The following is a 26,911-nucleotide window of genomic DNA, read 5'->3' as shown; positions in this document are numbered from 1 at the left end:
TATTTCATATTGTGATTTTTAAAATCGACATTAAACACTGAATACACAAACTGAGTACACAAAAAAATTGAGTACACAAAAATGCAATTTTAAGCATGCATAATGCACTAGTTTATGCATTAGTAGCACTGATTAGTCCAATAAAATAATGTATGACACTGACGGTACGTTTACTCTTGATATGTTTTTAAATGCAGGAGTTTTAGTGTTTGTACAGTGTTTGTGCTCCTTTCACATTTACTAATTGGAAAAGTAGTTGTTTTTCCATCATACAATAATGTCTGTGGTTTATACAATCCTGCTGTTTCTTTACCTAAATATTTTAAGGTTATAAATCATACCATGTTAACACGTTGCCTTGCAGTTCAAATCTATGTCGAATTTGCTCGTTAAGTAAACTAAATCCTCGAGAAATGACCTAAACTAGCTGTCTTACAAAATAAAAGCTGTGAAGTCTGGTGCCTACCGCGCATGCGTCAACTCGCTGTGTACGGAAGAGGCGCAGCAGCACGTTGAACGGCTGAACGGTGGAAAGTGAAATGTTCAAGCACGTTTTTCTGACAGGACCTCCAGGTAACATACAACACCAAATGTATGTCGGTGCTGCTGAAGGTCAAGTAGCTCTTAATCCAGTGCAGTCAGTCAGCTGTGTTAACCCAGAGACCCAGTCAGTAGACGATAACTTTGACTCTGGTAAAAGTTAGCTTGTTTTAGCTATGGTTGTCCTGTATAATATCGAATTACTGGTAACGTTTTATGCTAACAAGATGTGTCTGCTATTCCTTAAAGTCCTTAGAAAGATTAAAGAGATGTCCATACAAACAGCTTCGTTTTAAATATAAAAAAATATATATGGTTAGCCACAATTACACAATGAATGTCCAAAGATATATTGTTGTAACTTTATAGTAGAATGGGAGCATTGATTAAGAAATAAGGATGCCAACCTCACTGATACATGAATGAAACATGTCCCAAAATGTAACGGTTTTAACATTACTGAAACCTAATTTTACATTCTGATACTGCAATTGTTTTATAATGTCCCTTATTTTGCCTGCAGGTGTGGGGAAAACCACCCTGGTGCAGAAGGCCTGTGAAGCTTTAGTATCATCAGGAGTGGGAGTGGAAGGTTTTTACACAGCAGAGGTCAGAGAGGGGGGCCGGAGAGTCGGCTTTGATGTAGTCACAGTGACAGGAGAGCGGGGCCACCTGTCCAGAATCAGGTAGCAGGGTTGTCATCCTATCCAAATCAAACCTCGTCCTTACTTGTATCATTCTGTTTTTAGTAACCTTCACTTTATTTTAACTCACAGAGATGTTGCCAGTTCGTCTCACGGCAGACGTGAATACACAGTTGGGCAGTATGTGGTTGACTTGCCTTCATTTGAAAACGTGGCTCTCCCCCTCTTCAGAAACGTAAGACAGCACAAGCTTTTTAAACTCATCAATAGATCACAGTAAGCAAAACACTCCCTCTTCTTCCCCTTACTTTACAAATCATCAAACCTTTGATTTTCTCAGAATTGATGGAATAATTGGAAGCTTGCAAACGCATAAATTCCAGAGTGACATTTTTAGTGTTTGTGGTGCCGTCTGGCTGTCACTGACCGTGATTAATCCGGCATGTAAAGTGAGCCTGGAGTGACGCCTACACATGCGCTGTAAAGGAAGGTGTCTGTGCTTTGGCGGCACATATTGCACTTTCATCTCGCTTAAAGCATCTCTGTAATCACTGTTGATCACCCGCTGCGTGTTTCACGCAGACACTGTCACAGACATGAGATTTACACACACGAGACATTAACATGATGAGCTTTCCCCACATGATAGATTAGCCACGTTGCCACTGATGAAATGTATTTGATCTTTTTATCAATAACTGTCCAAACTGAAATGGTTTCCTTTTTTTTCCTAAATTGTAATTAACATAAAGCAGACTTGTGTGTATGCATTTATAGCACTTTTGCTCAATGCTTTTTTCCATTATTGATTAATCTGCCAGTTATTTTCACGATGAATCGATTAATGTTTAGTCAATCAAATGTAAATAAAATGCTCATTCCAATTTCCAGGAGCTCAAAGTGATACCTTAAAAGGGGCACTATGTGGTCTTGGAGACACTCAGAAATATTTAATTTTTCCATAAAGGCCCGTAAAACACTGTTTGAAGCTAGAAAGGTGGAAGGATCCATCAAATATAAACAGAAAACAGAATGAAATTGTGTTGTCCTTAAATGTATGTTTGTTTACAGAGTTTGTTTGTTTTGTTCGTTCTTCTGATTAAAATTTCTTCCCCAAAACTACATAGTAGGGGTGGGGGAAAAAATCGATTCACGTAAGAATCGCAATTCTAATCATCCACGATTCTGAATCGATTCATAAACTCGATTTAAAAAAAAAAAAAAAAAAAATATTATTTTTTTCTATTTTGAAAAATCACACAAAACACCAATTTGTGTTATTTGTGTACAGTTTATTTTTGTAACTTCTGGGAGAAAAAGGCAGCTGGCCTAAGCTTTTATTTAGGCAATTTCATTTATGCAAGTTATTTCTTGTACAGTAAGTAAGTTTTTATTTGTTTAGCATGAATAAATGTTACCTTTTTTTAATGTTTGCCTTTGTGTGATTACATCATTGGAATCAGGTTGTTTAAAAATCACATTATCTTTTACAAACTGTTTTGTTTTGATGCCATAATTTGCCTTAACACACTATGCACTGTATCAATTTTTGAATCGAGAATCGTTTGAATCAAGAATCGGTAGAATCGAGAATCGATTCTGAATCGAATCGTGACCCTAAGAATCAGAATCGAATCAAATCGTGAGACACCCAAAGATTCACACCCCTACTATATAGTGCACCTTTTAAATTGCTTCTTTTTTAATCCGACCAACAGTCCGAAACCCAATGACTCTTCATTTACTATCATAGATGACAAAGAAAAACAGCAGTTCCTTACATTTAAGAAGCTGGAACTATCAAATGTCTGACATTCTTGCTTGTATAATGAACAAGTAACAAAATGAATGAATAACAGACTAATAGTTGCAGCTCTAACGTTTGTCTTCTCCAGGTAGGGTCAGCAGATGGGGGCGGCAGGAAAGTGTTTGTCATTGACGAGATTGGCAAAATGGAGCTCTTCAGCCAGTCGTTCATCAGGTCGGTGAGACAGACTTTAGACAGCTCTTCCTGCACCATCCTGGGCACCATCCCCATCCCAAAGGGTAAACCACTGGGTCTCGTGGAAGAAGTGCGGAGCAGGAGAGATGTCAAGGTCTTCACGGTGAGTAGCAATACAAGCACCAGCACACTCTCTGAGGGGGACAAAATAGATATTTAGGTCAGTTCAGGGGCATTTAAGGCCCACAATAGCTATAGGACAGTGTTTACACTGTATCCACTTGGTCTTAGGAGGTCAGTCAATCTGCCCACTAACGCAGAAGTGGCATGCCCTGCATTATCCCTCTCCTATAGCAGGATTAACTCTAAATCATGCGTGACTGATTCAACAACAAAGGGTGGTCTCAAATGTCAAAATAATTTATCACGGAAGACTCAGTTATGGATATTGTCATGCAAAATAGCTGGAGTAGTTATTAGTAGTTGTCGAACAGGGTTATGATTCAGTACAAACATTTTCGTCAACATGTGATTTGTTATTTTTTCTTATGAGACAGTGGGTCAGAGATTAGGTGTTTACAACATGTGGTTGGATAATCTCAAACTGGACACTGGTATTCTCTGAGGCTAAGCTCTTTGATCCGGACCAGGACAGGACTTTTATAACAGCTACATGTCATTCATCTTTTTTCATTTTTCTGCAGACTACCTACTCGCCATAGTCAATAATATTTCCTTATTTCTTTTCCCACTTAGGTGTCAAAGGAAAACAGAAATGCTCTTCTACAGGACATTATAGCGGCACTACAAAATTGTCTGAAACAAACAACCTAACATGGAGATTCAGAGCCACTAAAACAGAGAAAACCCTGCGGTTCGTGTGTGTTTTTGTGCTGACAGCAAGTTTTATTTGTGTCAGTGCATATACAGCACACACAGCCAGACTGTTGAGTGGATCCACGCACGCTACGTATCAGGGTTGTGACCTAACCTGAAGGGCAAGCTGAGCCGCTGGAAGAGTTAGTGTGTCACATGCATGTATTTATATACACTATTCATTTTTTTCCTTCACATACAGCCTTAAAATGGATTGCATGCTGAATAATTGATTGTGAGATGGAACAGAGCAGGGGAATTGTTCAGTTAGTGTGTCAATACCCCGTGCTCTCAGAGTCAAATGCTGCTAGTGTGAAACAGCGCTTTTATGTTTTTTATTGAGCAGCTGGTCTTATAAACTAGAAACTCCAGCGGGCATTTCATTAATTTGTTCTTGAGGTTAAGTGGTTGTATCTTCTTTTATAAAGGGGCAAACAAGGCAGTGCTCCTATTTATTCATTTGGTCCGTTGCTATGTGAGCCTCCCTTGGGCTTGTCTTGTCAACCTGAGGATGTGCTCATTGAAAATCAATCAATATTTAACAGTGCAGCTATGTCCAATCCTTTCATGGTTTATTCATCCACCTGAATGGACAGACAAATAGAAAAATAAACAACCTTTCAACAAGGAGATTGTTTTTCTCTGGTATTCATTTCGTATTTTTAAAGATGGAAACTGTGTTGGAAATGTTATCATGCTGATTGATAAGCTTCAAACTCGTTCTCAAATTCACAAGTGCAAATATATGTGCTTCACCGTAGTTACAGGATTTTCATGATCAATCCTGAGAGATGATGGAAGTCCTGTCCGTGTGTAGTCAGATTACATTAAAGGATATTGTATCACATAGGATTTTTGAGGGGTCAGACTGTATTTATGAAGGATTTATTACAATGGTAGCTCTGAATAGAGTCTCTGAATGAGACATGACAAACAAAAAGTGAATTAAATATGCCACATTAATTCTTTTAGCCTGATTTGCATTTATTTTAGACAAAATGGACATCTTCTTAATAATGTAAGTTTATTAGGAATAGATGAAGTTGGTTTTTAGAGAGTAAAGTTGCTCAAGAACATTCAAGGTTTATGAGTTTGTTTGATAGTTGAGATCAAACCTGCTCCAAGTGGAGTTTCACAGACTCTGCGTGAGCTCCGAAGTCTGGCAGTTGTATCAAGGTTTTTAATAGAAACACTCTGGCAAAGATATTTGTTTCAACACCAAAGCGTCTTCAGGTCATTTCAAAGTGAACATCCATGGAAGGATTTTTTGGCTTGTTTTTTAGTACTGCTTGTATAACTGATGTAACCTGTCAGGTTGGCTGCAGAGAAAGCTGCCAGCTGTGATCTGCGTCAGACTTGCTGCTGCGCCAGCATCTGTTCGGTGGCCACCGCCGACGTACCTCTGGATCAACTGGTCCTGACAGTCGCTGAAATGGCTTCAAAGTCAACATTGCAATGGTCGTACTTTTGAGCTAACATGGAAATGTGACGTTGGATTGTTATTGTAGGCACAGACTTAACCGGCAATTAGAGCTGATGGTTTGGTTCATGGTAGGACAAGCCAAGCTGCTGAAGGGGCTGGCTCAGCTGATTGGAAGGTGATCTTCAGCACCCTGCAGCAGGGTAGCAGATGGGTTATGTAACATTGACAAAGACCTTGCCAATTTTAGTAAAGGGTGTGTGTGTGTGTGTGTGTGTGTGTGGATAGTTGCATTTGATATGATGTAATTAAACATACTGTTCGTATTGTAATATTATGGGGATATTGTTTACTGCAGTAATTCCCAGCCATGGGAAGGCCTGCTTCTGCAGTTGCCTGAGTGTGTGTGGAAAGATTGTTGAGTAGCTCAATTAAATAAAGAAAAAATAGAAATCAAACACTTGGTTTCTTATATATGAATAAATACCCTCATACTGAATCGGCATCTGAACACCACTTGTTGAGAATATGTGAAAACTAGCATGGAAGCCAAGAAGTTATAAACGCTAAGAGTAATGGATTAACGGATGAAATACCAGTGTTAGCTAAAAGTGATGCATTCATGTTAAAATATAGCTAAAGTTAAGAAATAAATTGTTAAAATATCTAAAAGTTTTGGATACACTGACGGCTAAAAGTTTACATAGTAGTAAAATGGCTAAAAATAAAGGATAAAGAGTTTAAATTGTTAGCAAATTGATAAATGGTTAAAACATAGCTAAAGGTAATGGATATGTGGTTAAATTGATGGCTTTAAGTAATGTAGCCAAAAGTATGCTTGGTGAAATGGCTAAAAGTAATTGACTAAATACTAAACTGATAAATGGCTAAAAGTTAGCTAAAAGAAATGGCTAATAGCTAAAAGTAATAGATAAATGGCTAAAAACGGAAAATAACAAATGGTTAAAACGTAGATAAAAGTGATGGATATCTTGCTAAACCATAGCTAAAAGTAATGACTAAATGGCTAGAACATATTAAAAAGTAACAATGGCTAAAAGCTAAACAGATGCATGGCTAAAACAGAGCCAAAAGTAATGGATAATGGCTAAAAAGTCAAAGTAAAACAATAATAATAGATAGTAACAGATAAATGGTTCAAACTCAGCTGGAAGTAATGGATATGTTGCTAAAACATAGCTTAAAGTAATGGCCAAATGGCTCAAACAGATGGATAAAGTAGCAGATTAATGGCTAAAATGTACAAAGTTATGCATAAACAGCTCAAATCTAAGCTAAACGTAGATGGAAAAGTGGCTAAAATAGGAAGCATAAAGTAATGGATACATAGGCTACTTACAAGTATACATGGTGAAAAAAGCTCAAAGTAATGGATTTTGAAAGAGTCGCCAAAAGGCAATGAATATTGTTGATGTCGGGTACTTTCATCTGACAGGGCTGTGTGTGTGTGTGTGTGTGTGTGTGTGTGTGTGTGAGTGTGGGTACGTCTCACAAACAAGGTTAGTAACCACTGAATTGCAGTATCATGATGTGTATGAAATGCTGCATATCATCATAACAACAATATTTAATACAGTAACAAAGAATTCAAAGCCATAGAGAGAAACTCCCTCTATTTTATGGTAATGTTCTCCAGCTTGCGGTTTTACATTGTAAACATTGCGGGTTTGTTAATATACATAACCATTGTGCAACTGTAACAATTGGATACACTGTCAGGGGACTTGAATGTATTGATGCGTTCTAAGCAGGAGGGGCATTGCGTGAACATCCATATAGAGAAGCTTGAATGGATGTGAAGTGAATTAATATCCATATCACAGGGATGCATTCGCACCGTATCTGTGGGACAGATGTCTACGTGGCACCCTGTACCCTTTATCCCTCCACACATGCAGGACACAGAAATGCAAGGAGCTTACCAGCAATCCAGGACAAAAGGGAGCTTGCTGCTGGGAGGTGGGGAGAAGGGTGGTGCAGGGCTGGTGGGGAGCTGCAGCTTAGATGAGGAAATTTCTCTCCAGTTATTGCACTTTGTGGTACCAGCCCAGGAGGCACAATGACAGCTGCAGAGGGTGGACATATTATGATGTATTGTCCGAGAAGCCCTTGGCCAAAATGCCAAACACAGCTGATGAAAATCTGACATATTGTTCAAAGACCATGTGGGAGATACACAAAAGCCTGCTCCAGCTTTCCCAAAGCCAGACTTCAGATTCACTGTTTATTTCCCAAGATGATTGTATGATTTATTGAAAGATGTGGCGCTAAAGCTTCTTAGCATCTGTGATGTCAGATTTCTCAGTGCCAAAGCCTGTGCATGGTAAGTACTTAGCAATACCCCCTTAAATCAAAGTATTTCTCAGCTTGTAGCAGTGAGTTCTCAGTTTCTTCCACAAGGCTCTGCATGGCCCACAGGCATTGTGATTTCAGATATATTCCCAGAAAGCTGTAATTGAGCTTTAATTCTCCTCATTGTGCTAATGGGCATAACCAAGGTCCGCTGGTCATGACAGGTAGGCAGTTAATGTCAAACGGGATCCGAAGGCTGTGGAAATGAAGCCATTTGATCCGGGTTCCTAACCACTATTCCATCCTCCTGCCCACCACCGACGATTCCTAAACCACTCTCCCCATTACATCACTTTCATGGGCTCCCCGGGGCCGCTGGAGGCAGACAGTGTTGGGTTTCAAAGCCTGTGTCCGGGACACTAGCGCACCCCTCCACAAGCCCACCTTTTGAGATAGAATCAAAGACGCATGAAAATGAAAATAAAGAAGGAAAAATCTTTGCTCTATCACAATGAATTTTTTCCTTCTCTTTGTGCATTAATAGAATTTAATGATTTCCAAAAATCTCTGCTTACTTTGATCTCATGGCTCGGCTATAAACAAAAGAACAGCTGCTAACATCTGTGGAAATCTGGGACGTGTAAAGAGTGATGCATCCTTCCAGTGACACGAGGACCATTTCCCATCAACAGTAGGGGAGGGGTGGAGGCCTGAGGACATCCCTCTCCTGTTACACTATCTCGATGGCTTCTTGTGATCTCCGGGTCTCTTTGAATGACTGTGGTCACCCCTGTGACTCACTCTTCTCACTCGGCTGGATAACAAAACCTGGACTTTACCTCACCTTGGGGAGGATAATTCACGTTGGCTGTTATTATGGGTTAGACAGGGGAAATGCAACAACCAAAGTGTGGAGAAATGTGTGGGTGTTGTGTTTTGTGGTACACATCTCCATCGCCCTGCTGCATAATCCAACAGGAAGCCTCCAGATTGTGGTGACACACACACAGAGTGAGTGTATCACTATCTCTGCAGGGAAGGGTTGAACCCCCCACAGCTGTGAAGGAAGCAGTAGGAGCTGTCAGCAGATGATATGGAGGTCAAAGGGCACCGGGGGGACACAAAGATCGGGGTCATGGCGGTCAATCGATCGGCTGGTGCTGCGTCCCTCGGGGCCGCAAAGGATGTGGCTGTCATTCCAAACTTGACAGAGAGGAAAACGACACAAAAACTGTCTTCATTGTGGAGGGAAACCTAAATGTTTGTACTCCATGCATATCAAGAAAATAGGGGCCATATGTGCAGGCAGCAACTATGTGATTTACCAATTATATCCCGGATGTCATTGTGGATTATTAACTTGTCTGTCATAGAGTATGTTAATAACATATTGATTATTGCAGTGGCGTTGGACGTGACTTATGTGGGGGATTTTGTAGATAAACTGAACAAATGTGGGGTATATTTTACAGCACTGTGAGCGGCTGAGTCATGCAGCATTCAGCTCTATAGAGTCTCAATAATGATTCACAGATTGCTGACCTGCCATGATTAATGCCTCCGCTGGATGCTTTTGACAAATTTTCACCACAAACGCAGAGCTCTGCGAGCTGTTTCCATTCCATACACTACTGTAGCTGCTCTGTGCATGTGTGTATGCGCATATACATGCCAAGACCACACTGTGACTTCTGGCAGGGCTGTGTGAACTGAAAGGTGGTGCAGGGAGCGGCGCCAAAACTCAGTGCTTCATCTGTCTTTGTTTTGTTTTGAGGTTTTTTTTTAAAACATCTGTGATAGTGCCTTTCTAAAGTGTGTTTATGATGTGTACATTGCACCGAGAATAGTGCAGATCAGCATGGATATAGTGTGATCTGTAGATGTGTTATTATTCCATCCACTAACAGGCGTTTCAACCGCTTCCACTGATGATATACCAGCTGACACTTCAGCTATTGAAGGTGCATATTATTCAACCATCTCTGGCGCTTCAACTGAGATTTCAATTGCTTTCACCTTTCACAGTTCAACTAACAATTCAACAGCTTTCATTATACTTCAATCGACGGTTCAACTACTTTCAGCGATTGCATACAAGCTGACATGTCAACTGCGTACAAGGCTTAAACTCGATATGAAAAATGTAAAAGTCCCTTATGTTGGTGCGGACTATGACCTTTTTAACTGTCAAGACCTTTCACATGTACGTGAACTGATATAAAACACTGAAGGAAAGAAAAAACTGAAAAACATAAAAGGTCTCCTTGACATTTATTTAGAGATTATACTAGAACTCAAAAGAAAATTTGTTGACAACTATTTTTGGAATAGATTCTTCTTTTCAGGCTTTTTCAAGCAAAAATGTAATGTAAAGTAAAATGTATAAAAAGAGCATTTTCACATGCCATTTTATAAACTAAACTGACGGTACTTACCCTTCAACAGCTTTAAAGACATGATTTGTAACATTTCAGCATTTAAGGGCCTAAAAACAACTTGGCTGTTGTTATATTTTTGTTGAGCTGTGCACTTACTTTATGCCCGATGTTTCCCACTATGTTAAAAACCAGAGAAAACAGTCCTTTTGTTCAAGATAACGGTACGTTTCATTTTGTCACCGGTTGCTAAAACATTTTACTTGAACAAAACTTAAAAAATTTGCCCTGTCCATGAACATTTTTCCAGATAGATGTTCGTTGCTTTATAAAGGTAGACAACTACTCCCATGATCCCAAGCTACTTACATCTTTTGTGTTCTTGTGATTGAGACACCACCAGTGACGGAAATTACATATTGTATGTTACGATTCTAAGTGTTGTCTACGTACTTCAAATACCCCAAAAAATGTTTCACCAAGTGACCTATTTCTTTCCCTCTCTGTGGTAGCTAATCTGTCCCTCAGAGATCTTGTAGGGAATCACTGAATATTTTGTAATGCTAAGCAGCATTTTGCAAACTCTTTACGCATACGACTCATTATGCAGCTATAACGTCTGCAGAGAATGCCAGCATCCTTAGCATATATACAATGTTGATTATGGATTTGTCTGAATCGAGTCTTTGAAGGGAGGTAGGTTGTGAATATGCAAAAATCAGGCTAATGATGTGAAGATGTTCCGAGCCTGGCATGGCCTTTAATCTCTCTCTATTCATCTACTGGTAATCCCCTTTCTCTTCAAAGCCTCCAGAGATGACAACAAAGCTTGAATAACAGACATTTTCACCACAAATGTATTAAAAATAAATATCTTCATCCATAAATCACAGCCGGAGCAAATCATTGGTTTTAATGTTTTATTACGAACAGTCTTCACTATGATTAGTACTCAAAAAGTGTTAAGACAAGCTGGAGCAGTATCAAACTGCTGATTTTAGTGGAAGAAAGAAGATGTTTTGGTGCACCACACTGAAGGAGAGGAGCTGTAACGATCTGTCATGAGTTCAAGATATTGTTAATACTTAGTCATAGCTGAGTCATCACCGGGTCTATTCACTAAATGTGGTTTCTATAGTGATTCTCCACTGAGCAGGAAGGTTTCCTTTATACAGAGACTGTCAACCCGATAACACAACAATCCAACAAAATACAAAAGGAAAAAAAAAAAAGAATAATGAAAAAAATGTGTTTTTCAGTTAATCAAATCTACAACTACACAGTGCACACTCACACAGTATTGTTCCTTTCACTTGACAAGAGAAGGAAAAAATAGACACTAACCGGACTTGTTATAAGGACTTTTCAGCCCATGAAGTGATTTATATAAAACACATCAAAAATAAAACTGTGGTAGCTCTTCCAATCATAAATACAGTCAGTAGTAGCGTTTTTTTTGTCTTTTCAACAAATATGTGCACTGCACATTAGAAACTATTTGTAAAACACTTTATTAGTTACAAAAAACAACAACTCAAAGGTCCCTTTTCCCGAAGAACTTTTTAAAGACGGACTTGTTGCGTGGCCGCGGCAGGCTGGCGTAGCTCCTCAGAGCAGAGTCCTGACAGGTGTCATGCTGCCAACCAGCCAAGGCCAGCAGTGGAGGCTCAGAGCTCCTGCTTCCGGATGAACTGTCTGATGACTTGTCCCCAACTACGAGAGTCACACAGTAGTTGGAGCCTTTCTCCAGGCCTCTGCCTCCGGGGTTGTGCGACACAGGTTTGATCTTCTGAAAGGTTGCTGTGAGAAAGCAGTGAGGAAAACGTTACGAGACCAAGAAACAGATGTCTATGATTCACAGCAGACACATTATGGATGACTTAGGTCAATAACCTGATGTGAAGGAGTGGGAGCGACGCTTGTTGCTGAGCCAATCGTCACCGCTGGATACAGGGGAGTGAGGAGAGGAGGAGGTGTTGTCTCTGGATGCAGCTGACAATCTGTGAGTCATTGTCTGTTTTGAATTGTCTTCATCATCATCTAGAGAAGGACAGAAATCATTAAAAGCAGAAACGATGAGGAGAAGAGCTGAAACATTTACTGGTAGCAGATGTGAGCTATCCCCGTGCAATCTTGTGACGTTTTACTTATTGAATATGTAGTAAGGTAATACTTTAGCTCCCCCTAGTGGTGCAGACAACACCTGCAACAGCCATTCATTATTTTCCTCTGTGGTTAAGAGCACTTGCGGCAATCTGAAACACTACAAGGCTCAATGAGAGCCTGAAGGGAAAGAAACAAAAGCAGCTTGGTTGATAAAATCATTGTCCGGAAAGAGAATAATAATCCTTATTCCATCAATAACCACCACAGAGGAGCGCAGCCTCTAACCACCAGTGGCTCATTGGGGGTATTCAGTAGCCAACAATGGAGGGCGGAGCCTTCTATTGCTTCCGTTAAGCAAATCCACATTCAGTTAACTCTCCCCAGGTAAATATAGCTTTTGTGTTCACAGCAGAGGGGCCTCACCACAGCAGCCTCCGTCTGAGGATGACATGGTCGACTGCTCGTCCACACTCCTTAAATGACTCTGTGGCATGTGGTTGAACTCTCTGGTGAGGACAACAATCTCTTTGGTTTGGGCGGCGCCCGCTGGTTTGCGCCTGGGGAACGTGGAGGTGACATCATGTCGGGAGGAGCAGTAGCATTTGGCAAGACCGTGGCAACGGGAGCAGAGGGAGGGCTCTCTGGAGGGAGGGAGGGGAAACGTTAGTGTATTATTAGAAGCATCGGAAGCATTTAGATGAGGGACAATCAAGAGCTGGAGGTGGTTAAACTGTCATATCTTACATGGAAATGGGGAAGTCTTGATCAACTGGGACGCCTGATAACGAAGACACACACTCACTTTGACCTTTGAAGAAAACAAACATGTAATGAATATATAATGTAATACATGAGCTCAATATTAGCATACACAAGCTTTGAAAAAAAATGGTTACCTGTATTTGCTTGTATTTTCATCATCCATTTCTTCATCATAAAGCGTGAAGAGGCATTAAGCAGATATTCTGAACCATCACGGAGCCTGAGGGACAAAAAAAGACAACTGTTACAACCTCCAGATGTGAGAATTGATCTATTAGTATCTAAATTCCGATCTGTGGTTGGTAAGTCTTACTGTAGTCGGAAGCAGTTGGGTTTTTTGGTGTACTCTGGTGCGGGTGAACACACAGCTCCCGTCAGGTTCAGCGGGAGGCCACATGCAGAGCTCTGCAGCACAAAACACATTGATTATCACTGACTTCATACTCAACAGTTATGTTTCAGTTCTGGTCTTTGGGGCTCTTTTTGTTGTATTTTCTCTGCTTACCCTCAGTGTATCCTTCCTATCCTGGTAGAAGCACAAGGTGTGTCTATATAGGACAGCGTGGTAGGAGTTCCAGCCTCGGGAGGCTGCCTGTGAAAATAAGATAAGAGTGTGTGCTGCTGACTGTGGGCTTTACATTTGCTGACCGTGCTGGCTTCAATATTGAATGCAGCTTTTCTTACTTTCTTTCCTCCCAGCTGCAGCTTGTGCTTCCTCTCCAGCGGTCCCTCCATAGACTGCAGCTCAGGCTTTCCACTCTGAGAAGGTATAAATTAACACCAGCGTTAGACAAAAACAGAAACTCTCTCCCTGAAGTGAATCATAAAATCTTCATGACTACGAGGCAATGAGCTGATTGCAGTCGCTCTTACCAGGGTGATAGAGCGCCCTCCTGTGGTCACTGATCCTTCCTGCTTCTCCACGTTGTCCAGACTTTGAGAGGCTTGTCTTTGCTGACAGACGCCATCCAAACCCATGTGAACGGACAGCAGACTCATGGACTGGTCCTGTTCAGAAAGAGAAGACTCTACAGTCATCACTGATGACAAAATACCAGCTGCTCAGGCAGTTGTGTTGCCTTTAACATCTACACCAAAGAGAAAATAGCTTCTGGTCCCCACTACAGGTTTAAGTAAAGTAATAAAGTTTGTATTGACTATGTATACATGATAACTGACATATCTGTTCATATTGTATAAACATTTAAATGTATTACTATTGCATCAATTAGAATTCTTATAAATAAATAAATAAATCAGGGAGGGTTAAAGATTCAGTTCACCCAAATTACGTAAAAGCACTAACTGTTTTCTTGTTTACCTCTGGTGATATCTAGACATGCTGATAGTTTTGGTTTTATTTGCTCAGGTTTCAAGTACTTGCGAAGATTTCTGCCACCATCCCACTACAAGGAATGGTGAGACTTACATATAGTGAGTAGAGAAAATGTCATTTTAGACAGCGTTTTTCAGCGGCTGCTCTAGTTGATACACATAAAGTGTGAAGCCCTTTAAAGCAACCGTTTAATTTCAAGAACAAATCTCACATGTCAGGGTTTTTTTACATTACGTTTTTTGTCTTCCATTTTAATTTTCATGTATCTACTAAATTATATACCATAGTTGCAGGCCCAAATGGAATCTGAATCTTTCAGTTGTGAACTAAAATTTAAATCTACAGAATTCAGTGGGATGTTTCTTTACTTGTAAAGTATTCATTATATTCATTTAAGATAACAATTATTGTTTTTGAGCAACATTATACATCAAAACAACCTAAAATGATTTCAAGCAGGCTGAAATAAATATTTAGAACTTAGTTCCTCAGCTGTAAATGTTGACATATTGTCACACTGCAACTACAATCTTTGATCTTTGATACACGCGATTGTCCCGTACATGCAATAACAATGGAGATGTGTTAATGTTCTGATTTTTACAAGCAGAAACTTTGCTTGTTTAAAAACTGTGGAGTTGTCATTCCAGGCTTACTGTATTTTCTATTAAATTAAAATTATCTTAAAGGTTCAATGTTTAGAGTTCAGAAGGATTGAGGAGGACCCATAATATTCATAATTATGTTTTCACGAGTGTATAATCACCTGACATTTAGAATTGTTGTGTTTTGATACCTCAGAATGAGACCTTTATGGCTACAGAGGGAGCAATTCTTCCTCCACATAATCCACCATGTTACACCGCCTTGTTTCCACAGTAGCCCAAAATGGGCAAAATAAGCACCGTCTCTAAAGAAGGTCTTTCAAGTTCCTCGTGTTTTTAGCAGCCATTGTAGAGGAGGGTGAGACAAGGGGATATTTTGTTTTTTGCAATCTGCAACTACACCACTAGATGCCACTAAATCCTCCACACTGGACCTTTAACTTATCTATCAGATTATCTGGAGATAGTTTTAATGGCCTATTGTGGTATTGCCTTTTTTTGTTTTTATAACAGACTCAATGTCATTAGAAATGAGGGTCGCCCCTCACTGATGTCTCAAGTACAAATAAATTGAATGAAAACAACAGTTATCTCAAATAAAACCGAACCTATCCCCTCACCAACAAACCAGCAGGAATAGGTGAGATTTTCATTATTTTTGGTAATTTGGGTGAACTGATCCAGTCTCATTCTCGTTCTGACATCACAGTACAAACGCCGACCTCACCTTCGAACAACCTCTGTGCTCATCCACCTCCTCCCCCGCCTTTGCCTCCTCCACCTCCTCTTCCTCCTCCTCGTCCTCTCTGTATTGATAAATATATCTCTGATTGTCCCCCACGTCTGGCAGCTTCACTGGATCAGACGCCGTCTCGTTCAATGTCACTGAGGTCTTGCTGGCTGGTTCCCTGTTAGGGAAGGCTGCCCATGATCTCCTGTCTCCTATGTCCAGTGGAGGGTGGTGACCTTTGGGCTCCTTGTCGTAACCCAGCAAGCTCTGAACGTAGGGGGGCAGTTTGAACTCAGCCACGAGGAGGTTGGGTGCTGAGGCTGTGGCAAGGTTCCTGTAGAGTACAGCTGGGGGCTTGGGTGAGGGTGAGCGGGCAAGGGGCTCTCTGGACTGGTCTGATGGTTCAGACTCTTCCTGATTGGGCTGGTACATGATGTCTGAGCAGATGCTCTGTCTGTAGTTAGTAGTCTGGTTCCAGATGTCCTCCAGTTCTTCTTCTTCCTCCTCAAACTGCTGGTGGTCAAGGTGAACACGCTCTGCTTCAAGGTCTGCTGAGTCTGTCGATGGACCCGACGGTGTTACAGTGTTCTCCCTTGTTTTAGTGCAGTCTAGCCCTCCCAACTCAAAGGACATGAGCCTCCCCACCACTCCCTTGGGCTGCGGGTTGTCTGAACATGGAGCGTCAGACGAAAGCTTGATACTGCTGGAGGTGGAGATTCCAGAGTCGACTGAGTCCTGACGAACACTCACGCTCACTGTTGACTTCAGATTCACCACCATATGAGAGGCCTGGCTCAGAGACTGAAGTCCAGGACTCTCTTCATGCATACTGTGGGATCTTGGACATTTATGGTACTGGTGTCCGTTTAGGTCTCGAATGAGCGTGTGAACACTGGGGCACTTGTGTTTATGTTCAGCTGTACTTTGGGCTTGGTTCACATAAATAGGAAGCTGGGAAGACTGGACGGTCCTTTCAGCCGTATTGGTTTTAACCTCTGATGACAACTTGTCCCACTCCTGCTCTGCGTCCTCATGCAGACTGAACTGGGTTTGAGATAGGTCGTTACACGGCACAGTCTGATCCTCTTCAGGGGAAGGATGGTGCGGTGTTTGGAAACTCTTGTCCACGTCAGGCAGATCTTTCACCACAACCGGCGAAGTTTCCGAAAAGTTTATATCTGCTGATGTGACAGCAGGAGTAGGTCGAGTCTGTTTGAAAGAGCTCAGGGCTGTGTGTCTCTGGGAAAGGGGGTCTGGATCAGTCCCAGCTCCTTTTTTGGACTCCGGAGGGGCGATTGTAATAATGTCCTGAATGCTGGGGATGAGGGTCATGTCCTTTGGTAGTTCGAAGCTCAGCACAGAGCCCAAAGAGAGGAATCTGCAGTGGCTCCTCACGTGGTTTTCAGTTGGCCCCTCTGATACAGCATATGGTATAATGCTGTATTCTCCTGAACATTCTGTATCAATGTCCTTTAGCAGGGGATTCTTCATATAGGCCATCGCTTCTGCACTCTTTGGTGTACTCTTCTTCCTTCTGCCTTCCTTCAGCGGCCATGTATGTGTGTCATACGTGATCGTTTCGCAGGCGTAGTGAGGCATCCCTTCTGTCTGCTCCTCCACTCCCATGATTTTCTGGATAGTGTGTCTGCGAGCATCTCTCTTCCTCTTCCTCTTCTTGCCCATTCTCTTGAGGCTGCTGAAGATGGAGCTGTTGCCGCTCCCCGCCAAAGGGTGGAAGGTTACATTAGCCATCTGAGGTGCAGGCGCTGAGGAAGAAGGCGAGACGGAGGAGGACAGCGAGAAAGTCGGGGAGGCTGAGGCTGCGGAGCGGCTCTTTTGGCGGGGCAGGGTGATACTCTCATACACAGGGGACACAGCCAAGTTGTTATCCTTGACATGCAAGTAGGTACTTACCTATAAAAAGAAAAGGATATTAGGCACGTTTGAACTCTCATATCATTCAGACTTTATTGCAAATGGTTAAAGACTCATGCGTGCTGCAGGTTGGAGCCCCTGCAGCCATCTGTCAGAACAAGAGCTGATTTATGTGTTACAGATGAATGACGACATGAAAACTGACTGAGACAATCAGCTACTTTTTAGAGACAAACATCAGCCTCTTTCCCTCTACATCCCACACATCAGAGAAAACAATGGATTCAATCATGTACAAGCCTCACACAACGATGCAAACGTATAAAAAACAACAAAAAATGAGATGAAAGGACAAAAGAACATGGACATGATTACAAATGCACACTTGCAGGTCTTTAATCAGAATCATATGTGGCTGCACATGCCGTCATATGCAGCTGTAATGGCTTGACCTTTCAACTCTGTGACTAATCTCTTGTTTCTGTGGAAGCCCCAGACTATAAATCACAGTGTGCAGTCTGGGGACCTTTCGTAAAAGTTCAACACCAGTTCTCTGTCTAATGACTGCACCTATGTCGGCGTCTGGGACGAACACTCCTGCTGGGAGCCATTTTGGAGCACAGGTTTCATAAGAAGCGCAGGTGAGGTCACTAATTTTACAGAATTGTGGCGCAGTCACGGAGAGCTGAACAAAAGGAGGTTTACGTCAGGCTTGTGGTGACATGACAGAGGGAGACGAGAGAGCTTCTGTCAACATTCACAGCAGGGAGGAGACTATGTGTGCTTTTCTTACTCATCACCCTCATTCTGTCTCTGTCATCAGTGCCTTCCAGCTTTAAACCCCGGCTCATTGAACAAGTTGAGATCCAAAGAAAAGTTTTAATGTTGGAGGAGAGTTGGATTGTTAACATACTGATTCATTGACTGATTTTCTGTTGGGAATTTCACCATTTATCTGAGTTTAGAAAAGAAAAGCTGAAAGGGAAAAATGACTGCTGACAGATTACTGCAAAGATGGATTCACATTCACTCTTGTATAAATACACACATTTGCTTTTAGTGCTTCAAGCTTACTTAGACGGGTTACATGACTCCTTTAAATATAAAAACCGCAAAGATAATTCTCAGTAAATACAACTTTTAAATGAGTTCATGAAGCCACTTTCACTTGCAGATTATTAATCATTTCAAAAACTTTTTAAGGCAATTTTATGAGCACCTAAATAACTTTTGGGGCTGGCATAATACTATATATTTGGTCCATTGTATACATTATAATAACTTGTCACAACCTGAAAACATTTAGATAAAGACAATATATTTCAGAACAGATGGGAGGTCAGATGTGTTGCTACATTTCATTCATTTGTATTTTCACAGATGGCTTGGAAATAGAGCACTTCTCTCTTCCCATCTCATTAAATATCATGACAGAATGTACTTTACTAAAATATAGAATTTATTTGGTTTTTGATTTTGCTTTTATGACCACAGTTAAGTAGGAAATTGTGAGTTCTGACAGTAAAACGGTTTGTTGTCTTTTCTCACTTTTCTTACATTAACTGTAAATTTTCCAGCCACATTGAAAGTCACAGAGCTGGTGTGAGTGCATATATGATAGCACTTTGGCATGACTTGTTTCCTTTGACGCCTGGCTTACAGACATGGCACATACCTTGTAACAGGGGTTAGTAGAGCATGCTGCCCCCAGAAAACAACTCCACACAGCATGCAGCCCCAGGACACTTTGGAGACGCAGCATGCGATGCCAATTCACACCGCGCAATTTACCTCGTTTGCACTCTGCCGATAAATCTTTCTCTTTCGCTTTAAACTACCCAAAGTATTTTCCAAAAGCCCCTGGCAGCGCCTCCAAAAGTTTTTACAGGCAGAAGATTGAGGCACAGTGGGCTGAGGGAGAAAAAGGAAGATATGAAGGCCAGAGGAGAGGGAGGAATGAACAGCAGCAGGAAGTCAAGGAGGGAGATCCCATGCAGTGTCATAACAGAGAATGAATGTTACTGCACTGACTCATTCAATAGTGGCATCCTGTAATGGTGTTTGGTGACTTATAGTGTGAGGTGATGAGTGTGTGTCTCACCCTGTGGACAGGCTCAGAGGTCTCCTCCTCCACCTCATCCGTTCTAGCAGGTGGGTCGAGCACCTGAACCTGGCTGTCCCCTGTGTTACCAAAGCTAAGGATCAGGTTGACTGTGCCCCCTAAAGCAGGGCTGCCGGGCTCTTTGAGGACCACAACAGAGGGTTTGGGGGACTCTGAGGAGGCGGCCTCACTGCCCCGTGGTGCGATGGTGTTCATGACCTCATACCCATCCTCTAACTGATTCTCCTCCTGCTGCTGTTCAGACTGTCTGGGCGACAGCGATGAGGATCGTCTGTCTCCTGCTGCCTTTGATTTGTCTTCATCGGAGGTGAAGACTGGGGACTGATGGGACTGGTAGGGCTCAAGCTCAGGAGCCGAGCTCTATGTAGGAAGCCACAGAAAGAAAAAAATGAACAAATACTGTACTCCCATTTTTACCACTAATGTTCATTTTAGTTATTCCCACAAGCAGAAAACACATGTTAGGCATGGCACCAGCTTTGTATCCCCCCACTTTCTATCTTAAGCCAGTCCAGTCCATGGTTATTGAGGTTTTTTTGATTTATGATGATTATTATTTGATTGATCATTTATTGTTCTGTCTCGGCTGCTGGCTGTACACTGCCAAAATCTTCCGTACTACTATCTATATTAAAAGTTGTTTTGTATTGTCAAATAATGTCATACAGTGATAAAACCTGTCTGGGTCAAATTCATCACTATAAGCAGATGATTGCTATCACCAAATTTTTTCTTTATTTCTCATGCAGTTTACCATCTAATTTACATCGGTGTAGTTATTGTATGAATATTAACAAATTATTGGATATTTACTGATTTGTTTTCACAATATAGCACAGCTCAACTACACTACACAAGGTAGTCTGAGAAACATTAAGGTTCACTGTTCATCTAGTTGGATCGATTTTGGCAGTTTGTCACACACTTTGAGGACACTAGTTTCTCATAATGAGAAAATTATTTTCTTTTTCTTGTCATGATTTTAACGTTCATGCAGCATGTTCTGCGACAGAGTAAAGTGAATTTTTTTTTTACATTATTTGACATATGTTGTCATGTGTAAAAGACCCAAAAGGAACACTGTAAGCAGATTATTTGACAAAAAGGGAAATTTTTGGATTTTTCGAGGGCATTAGTTTTCCTCCAATTACTCAACTCTGTGCCTACAATAAATGCCTCTCTCTGCGTTTACCTCTGTGACTGGAGAGCACATTGTGGCCTCGGAGTAAATGTTATCTTGCGAAAGCTCCTGTCTGCTCTTCTTGTGAAGCCACTGTTGTTTCTGAGCCCTCCAGTGCACCAAGATCCACCCGAGCATACTCCTCAGTTCCTCCATGCGCTCTCTTACCTGCAAGACATTACTTGGGGTTTATAAAAGCTGACAATAATACAGCCAAAAATATTCTCAGTGCAGTAAAACATGCACGTTCTTTGTCTAAAGCAAATGTTGTTGTCAGTAATGGGAAGTAAATATCATGCATGGCCTAACACTTGCCCACGAGGAAGTATCCCACTTTTAAGACTCATCTCAATGACCAAAGGCAAAACAGAACTGCTCATAATGTATTCAGTTTTTTTTAACTTGTGTCTTGTATACATGTATTTGTGTATTTACTTGTGATGTTATCCTTTTTGTTGTCTCAGAAGAGACAACTGTCTGGCATGTTTACATCTTATATTTTAATACTGATGTTCATTTACATGCTCTGTCACTATCAAATAAACAAATGAATGAATAAATGAAAATAAATTAAGGTTGGCAGTGAGTCACAAGCATGTAAACCTGCTCACCATCTGCGTGAGGTGGTGCTCTTTGTCTAAAATGTTCCTCCCCGTGGCCACAAGCTCGTCAAACTCCTCGAACTTTAGCTCAATCTGCATGTCCAGCTCTGCAGCCAGTGGCCTCTGGCCATCTTTTCCAAGATGCAAGGCGGTATCCGAGAAAATGCACGACCTGGTGTCTTCTGTCCAAGAGCTATTTGCAGGAGTAGGGGTGGGGGTAGGAGGAGGTGGTGGAGGAGGAGACAAGGAACAGGGCTGTGAGAAAAGCCGTACTTAAAAAAAAATATGAGAATGACCAGACTCCCCCTGATAGGACACGCATTCATCGCGCTGTCACACTCGGCCCAGGAAACTCACGCTGACCTCCTCAGCACATCTTAAATTATACATTTCACCAGGGACCTGTGTTTGACAATGAGAACATCCTGTTCTTTCCTTGAAGAGATATTGTAATGGGCAGATGTTCTCACAAGGAGGATTACGAAAGAAACGTCTGGCCCAGGAAGAGGTCACAACGCGCCCCCACTTACATCATGGCGAGGTAGCTCCTGAAGAAGTCTTGGAGCTGCACAAACTCTCGCAGACGTGATTTGTTCTCCGTCACACTCTTCCCCAGCTCTGTCCAGCCCTCCAGCATGGCCTGGATCTTTGCCCCGAGTACGCGCACTCTCTCCGGGCACAGCTCCTCCAACCGAGAAGCCTGCTTTTCCATTTCCTGTACCTCCTCCCTGATGACTTCATAGTCAATCTGGGGAGAATCACAATAAAAATCTATCATCTCCCATCATCCTCGGTATCAGTCAGACAGCCTGTACCAATTGTATCTCTGTACGACTATGACCTCATCCCCAAAGCTTTATGCATATTATTCAGCGATAGAGACCCATATGGTCTGCATATGGGCTGCCACGCTATAGCAAGTGAGCAATCCTGACCACTTTTTTCTTCTTTTGACGAGGCAGTAATTAATAGCATTGAGGGGTTCTCTGGGAGTAATGCTTCATAACGTTTCTCAGCTACAGAGAGCCTCGAGAACACAGAGTTGTGGATGCCTGTCTGCTGACGGCACACTTATTTCAGTTTGGGAGATTAGGTCATCTCTGCTCTTCAATGGTATCAAGTCCAGACAGCTGTGTGTGTGTGTGTGTGTGTGTGTGTGTGTGTGTGTGTGTGATAAACATAACACTGCCCAAAAATGACTCACATAGAGCTTTACCATCCCCAACTTCACATCTCCAACCCCATGACCCTCGGGCGCATACACATCAAATTCACTCACAAACACACACACACACACACACACACACACACACACACACACACACGCTTTGAGAGCCAACAGAACAATGACTCACACAAGCATAAATAAATATCCTGTGTGAATAATAAACTTTTGCACGCTCTAAGTGCGTGTGTGTGTGTGATTGCACGGTGCAGTTTATATAATAAATTAAACACAGCACAAAGTGCGGTGGGCCGGCCCTTTTTTAGATGTGAGAAAATCTGGCACAACAGGAAACAGACTGTGGAACAATGTGTTGGAGGCGAGTGCGGGAAAGAGAGGGGGGCTTCCCCTTTTTCATTACACCGAGCAAAGGTCCATAATCCAGATTCAATGGGACGGATTACTGGATCATTTTACATGTTTACAACAGAATCACAACATGTGCCGGGATCTTCGTCTCACCTCCAGGTGGTCCTGCTTCTCCTGCAGAGCCTCAAGGCCGCAGCGGTCTGGCTCGCACTGGACGGCCATGTCTGTCTCCTTCTCCAGGATGTCCAGGCTCAGCTCCTTGCTGCAGCACAGGCACTCCTCCACGCGCACCGCCAGGCTGGCATGCTGGCCAGGCAGAAAGTCATCATGAGCACTCGTAGGATGTCATTAAGTCATTATACTTCACTGTGTATTATTTGTTTTCCAATGAGAGCCACATTGCAAATTAGTGTTTTAAAAATGGTGTCATGGAGTCCCCTCCGGCTGTGTGTGTGTGTGTGTGCTATTTTGACATGTGCTATATTTTTTTTACCAAGAATAAATCGAATTAACACAAAAACACTCATGCGAGGAGGAGTGGAGGCTCGTTTGGGGCCCATTAAAGTACACAGCCACAGACAAAAGGAAACCAGATGTGGTTCTGTTGGTTTGTGCAGCTGTTTTGTCCAAAAGTAGGGAGACTTAAAAACCATTCAGCATCATCTAAGATCATTATAACTTAACAAACATTGCGGAAAAAATCTAATGAACTAGAGCTAGAGCAGTTATGCACAGCTGTTGTCCAGAGAGCGTTCAGTATAAACTGACTCCATCCCCTTACCTTGCTCAGCAGCTCCTGGATGGCCTGGTCGTGGCTCTGCGAACGGCCTCTTTCCCGAACAGTGTCGTTCAGCATCTCTACAGCCTCTCGTAGCTCCTCCACAGGGTCTCCCATGCTTTCGATCAGGGGCTCGCCACTGCCACTGCTCTGCAGTCCCAGCAATGTAGGAGCTGAGGACATCTCACTGTGAAGAGGCTGAAAAAGAGTTGTTATCAGACTGGTCGAATAACATTTTCACATCTTCTCACTTACTCTGCTACGACACGGCACTGCTGCTTTACAAGAATATCATTTTTATTACTTTCAGCACTTTCTCACTGTCATTGTCTTGGGTTGGTGGCAGAAATCTCACAGAAAGATATCCCAAAGCCAAACCTTTAGTTTAAGGGAGAACATATATATGTTTATATTTGTTAATTGGGTGAAAATGCTCAGCTTCTCACCTGGCCCAGGCCGAACTGAGTACCCCTGAGCTCCTGGCTCTCCTCCAGCTCCACGCGCTCCAGAAACTCAGTCAGCATTCGTGTGTCCTGCAGCTCTGAGTTCTGCTGGTTAAGGGCACTCTGGACACGGTGGTACCTGGGACACACACACACACACACACACACCAGCATGAATACTAAGCAGCTGCACCTTAACTTTTAATCCACATCCGCTTATACAAGCCTAAATCCTTCAGCAGAACCACATTACAGAGACCGCAATCATGTCACCGTGCTGTTGATGTAATCATATATCATGTGTCACATAAACATTTCCTGCACTTCAGGGCATGAAGGTACCCTGCCTGTGCAGAGTTTATATTTGAGATGGTAAAGGGAGCAATTTCAAAGGGTATTTTTTCCAGAATAAATGAGCCTTAAGTTGCTTGTACGTAGCGTTAAATAATGACATCATCCCAACTGTCTTACAGCTGCTGGGTGCGAGCCTCTACCTGCATCAATGGTTCCTCAGACTGCCCAAGTGTCCATCCCTGCCCCCATCTAACACCCCCACCCTGGAAACACTTAAACAGAGCCCTTTCCGTTTCTTTATTTTCTTTGGTCAACTCTGTGTTCTTTACAGAGTCTGAGCATGTGTTTGTAGACATAGGTACGTCCAGTGAACCAGCCAACACCATTAGGTTTTACTGAGAGTCTGTGGCAGCAACCTGTCTTTTGAGGTCCAACCAACGTGAGAGGCGTCATCCTGCAAACATGGAACGGGTGACTCTGACACACTCTGACAAGCCGTGGGTGAAGTGCATGTCAGGACTGTGGGGTAGACCTCGTCAAGTGCTGCATGAATCACAAATGAATAAACTCGAGCCTCGCAGTGAATGAGCACATGGAGAGTGTTTTTTGCCAACTTGGAGAAAAACTTATGAGATCCATGGATATATATTTTTGTGGTTTATGGGGTGAAATTGTTTGTCTTAAATAAGAACAGGGGATTTTATGAATAAACTCTTCCATGTTGGACTGCAGACATGGCGAGCCCAAACCTGTGACCTCCTGGAAACACTGACAAAATTCATACTTTATTTCCTGACCACAGTGACGAGTGAAACCACCAGAGTCTGATTGTACACATCCATAACACGAGTCTTCCATGATGATAAACATCATGGGGATACCCCCGATCTCTGAAAAACTCACTTTCTTTCCACCTCCTCCATGCGCGCCAGCAGGCCTCGTGTGTGGGGGTGACTGTGGCCGTGGAGGCGGTCCACCTCCTGCCTCAGAGCGCTGAGCTCCAGGCTGCGTGCTGCCACTTCTTTCTCCAGCAGACAGCTCTCCCTCTCAGCCACGCTCATTGTTTCGGGGTCACCGGCAAGAGCAGATTCCTTCATGGAAAGCTCGACGGACTCCAGCCAGGCCTCCAGGCTGCCCAGGGCCTGGAGCACTTTTACAACCTATACAGTAGAGAAGCAGAGAGGCTAATGATCTTGTGGTTGTGCTGCTGCGATTTGCAAGTGATTTAGTGCACAGTGAAAACAACTGGAGGAGATGTACTGTACAAAGAAGACAATAATAGGTTTACCTCATGGAAGCAGACCATGCTCTGACCTACATCTTTTGTAATAAAAGACTCACGCTTTCCAACTAAGTCATCAATCTGGGTGGATTTGCAGCCTCTTTCCATCCCATAATCAAATTATATGGCAACGCAATTTATATCCCTTGGATTAGGCTTCATAAATTTTTGGGATATACCTTTCAGACTCCGCCAATTAAGGTGGTAAAGATGAAAGTAAATGAGCCTCTAACCATGAGTGTATGTGAAAAGCCCAGGCTCGGGGCCAGAATCAAGCTTCGCACAACGGGAGAACTGATCCAGAATCATCCGTCATAACCATAAATTTCCCTTATAACTTCAGAGGTAACTCGCCTCCATATGACTCAAGAGGAGTGCATGCTGTGAGATATTTTATGAATCTTACCCTAAAACCCAGCTCCTCTGAGGCCTTCAGAAACACGGCATTCCTCTGGTGCCTCCTCCGCAGCTCTTCCCACAGGACTTCCAGCTGGCCTAGGAACTCCTCGATCTTGGCACTGCCCGGGTGCTGTGCACGAACCAGCCCGCGGCCCTCCTGAGGACAGAGCGTTAAACTGATGAGAGCATGTGATGATTGTGCACTATTTCTGTTGCGAAATATAGACCTAATCTGAAGTTTTCTCAGAAGAAATGTCAGCTCGTTATTTGATTAATACAAAAACCAGGCCTGTCAAGGTGCCCAGTTTGCAAAATGTCAAGGACATTTTCATTCATCCAGTGCTTATGTTTTTAAAGAAACTGCGAATATGACAGTGTGTCTTGGCTTACTCTTTTGACCACCTCTATCCTGGCCCTGTTGGTGAGGATTTCTTGTTCCAGAGCGTGTTGACACCTTCTGGCTGCCTCCAGCCCCTCAAAGCTGGCTATAGAACACACCTGTGTGGCCATGGACACGTTGTCCTTCAGCCAGGACAAAGTCTGAGTAAGTCAGGAGAGCACACAGAGGAAGGATTAAAGTTTAAAAGAGGATTATCTGAGTGCAGAACAAGAGAGATAACATTAAGATGCCATGGGCCACAGGAAGAGCAATGACCAGGATCTGGGTGACCTGATCCACACTGACTTTTGAACCCACCCACATGAAATCAAGGCAATTACTAGACATGAGAACTGTACTGCACAGTAGAGAGT

At 42.5% G+C, this 26,911-nt stretch overlaps 2 protein-coding genes across 8 annotated transcripts in view; one reads left to right on the top strand and one right to left on the bottom strand.

The window, feature by feature from the left end:
* Positions 1–524: 524 nt before the first annotated feature.
* ntpcr (nucleoside-triphosphatase, cancer-related) lies at positions 525–4,632 on the top strand. Its single transcript, XM_084374726.1, has 5 exons — positions 525–573; positions 1,064–1,226; positions 1,317–1,419; positions 3,080–3,289; positions 3,883–4,632. Exons 1-5 carry the CDS (start codon positions 540–542, stop codon positions 3,958–3,960), a joined length of 588 nt encoding a protein of 195 aa, XP_084230852.1. The 5' UTR covers positions 525–539; the 3' UTR covers positions 3,961–4,632.
* A 6,384-nt stretch (positions 4,633–11,016) lies between these two features.
* Positions 11,017–26,911, bottom strand: part of mymx (myomixer) — a 30,828-nt gene continuing 14,933 nt past the window's right edge. For 3 of the 7 annotated variants that reach the window (XM_084376416.1, XM_084376418.1, XM_084376417.1), the window contains exons 14-34: positions 26,549–26,698; positions 26,166–26,315; positions 25,381–25,637; positions 24,187–24,322; positions 23,744–23,938; positions 23,116–23,268; positions 21,959–22,176; positions 21,438–21,621; positions 20,839–20,994; positions 19,626–20,006; positions 19,316–19,435; positions 15,647–17,563; positions 13,852–13,986; positions 13,663–13,737; positions 13,484–13,570; positions 13,292–13,383; positions 13,113–13,198; positions 12,961–13,024; positions 12,640–12,857; positions 12,004–12,150; positions 11,017–11,910 (exon numbers count right to left, since the gene is read on the bottom strand). In XM_084376416.1, the coding sequence (XP_084232542.1) occupies positions 11,645–11,910; positions 12,004–12,150; positions 12,640–12,857; positions 12,961–13,024; positions 13,113–13,198; positions 13,292–13,383; positions 13,484–13,570; positions 13,663–13,737; positions 13,852–13,986; positions 15,647–17,563; positions 19,316–19,435; positions 19,626–20,006; positions 20,839–20,994; positions 21,438–21,621; positions 21,959–22,176; positions 23,116–23,268; positions 23,744–23,938; positions 24,187–24,322; positions 25,381–25,637; positions 26,166–26,315; positions 26,549–26,698 (5,187 nt within the window). In that variant the 3' untranslated portion in view covers positions 11,017–11,644. The remainder of the gene's footprint in view (positions 11,911–12,003; positions 12,151–12,639; positions 12,858–12,960; positions 13,025–13,112; positions 13,199–13,291; positions 13,384–13,483; positions 13,571–13,662; positions 13,738–13,851; positions 13,987–15,646; positions 17,564–19,315; positions 19,436–19,625; positions 20,007–20,838; positions 20,995–21,437; positions 21,622–21,958; positions 22,177–23,115; positions 23,269–23,743; positions 23,939–24,186; positions 24,323–25,380; positions 25,638–26,165; positions 26,316–26,548; positions 26,699–26,911) is intronic. The other 4 variants (XM_084376421.1, XM_084376419.1, XM_084376422.1 and 1 more) reach the window with 4 other exon arrangements.

This window comes from Pagrus pagrus (assembly GCF_965226575.1).
Source record: "Pagrus pagrus genome assembly, chromosome: 15".
Classification (NCBI taxonomy): Eukaryota; Metazoa; Chordata; class Actinopteri; order Spariformes; family Sparidae; genus Pagrus; species Pagrus pagrus.
This window is presented reverse-complemented; position numbering and strand designations above follow the sequence as displayed.

Coding starts and splice junctions, on each gene's coding strand:
- ntpcr (XM_084374726.1), top strand. CDS start 540: ATGTTCAAGCACGTTTTTCTGACAGGACCTCCAG. Junction 1,227..1,316: donor GGCCACCTGTCCAGAATCAG/GTAGCAGGGTTG, acceptor TTTAACTCACAG/AGATGTTGCCAGTTCGTCTC. Junction 3,290..3,882: donor GAGATGTCAAGGTCTTCACG/GTGAGTAGCAAT, acceptor TTTCCCACTTAG/GTGTCAAAGGAAAACAGAAA.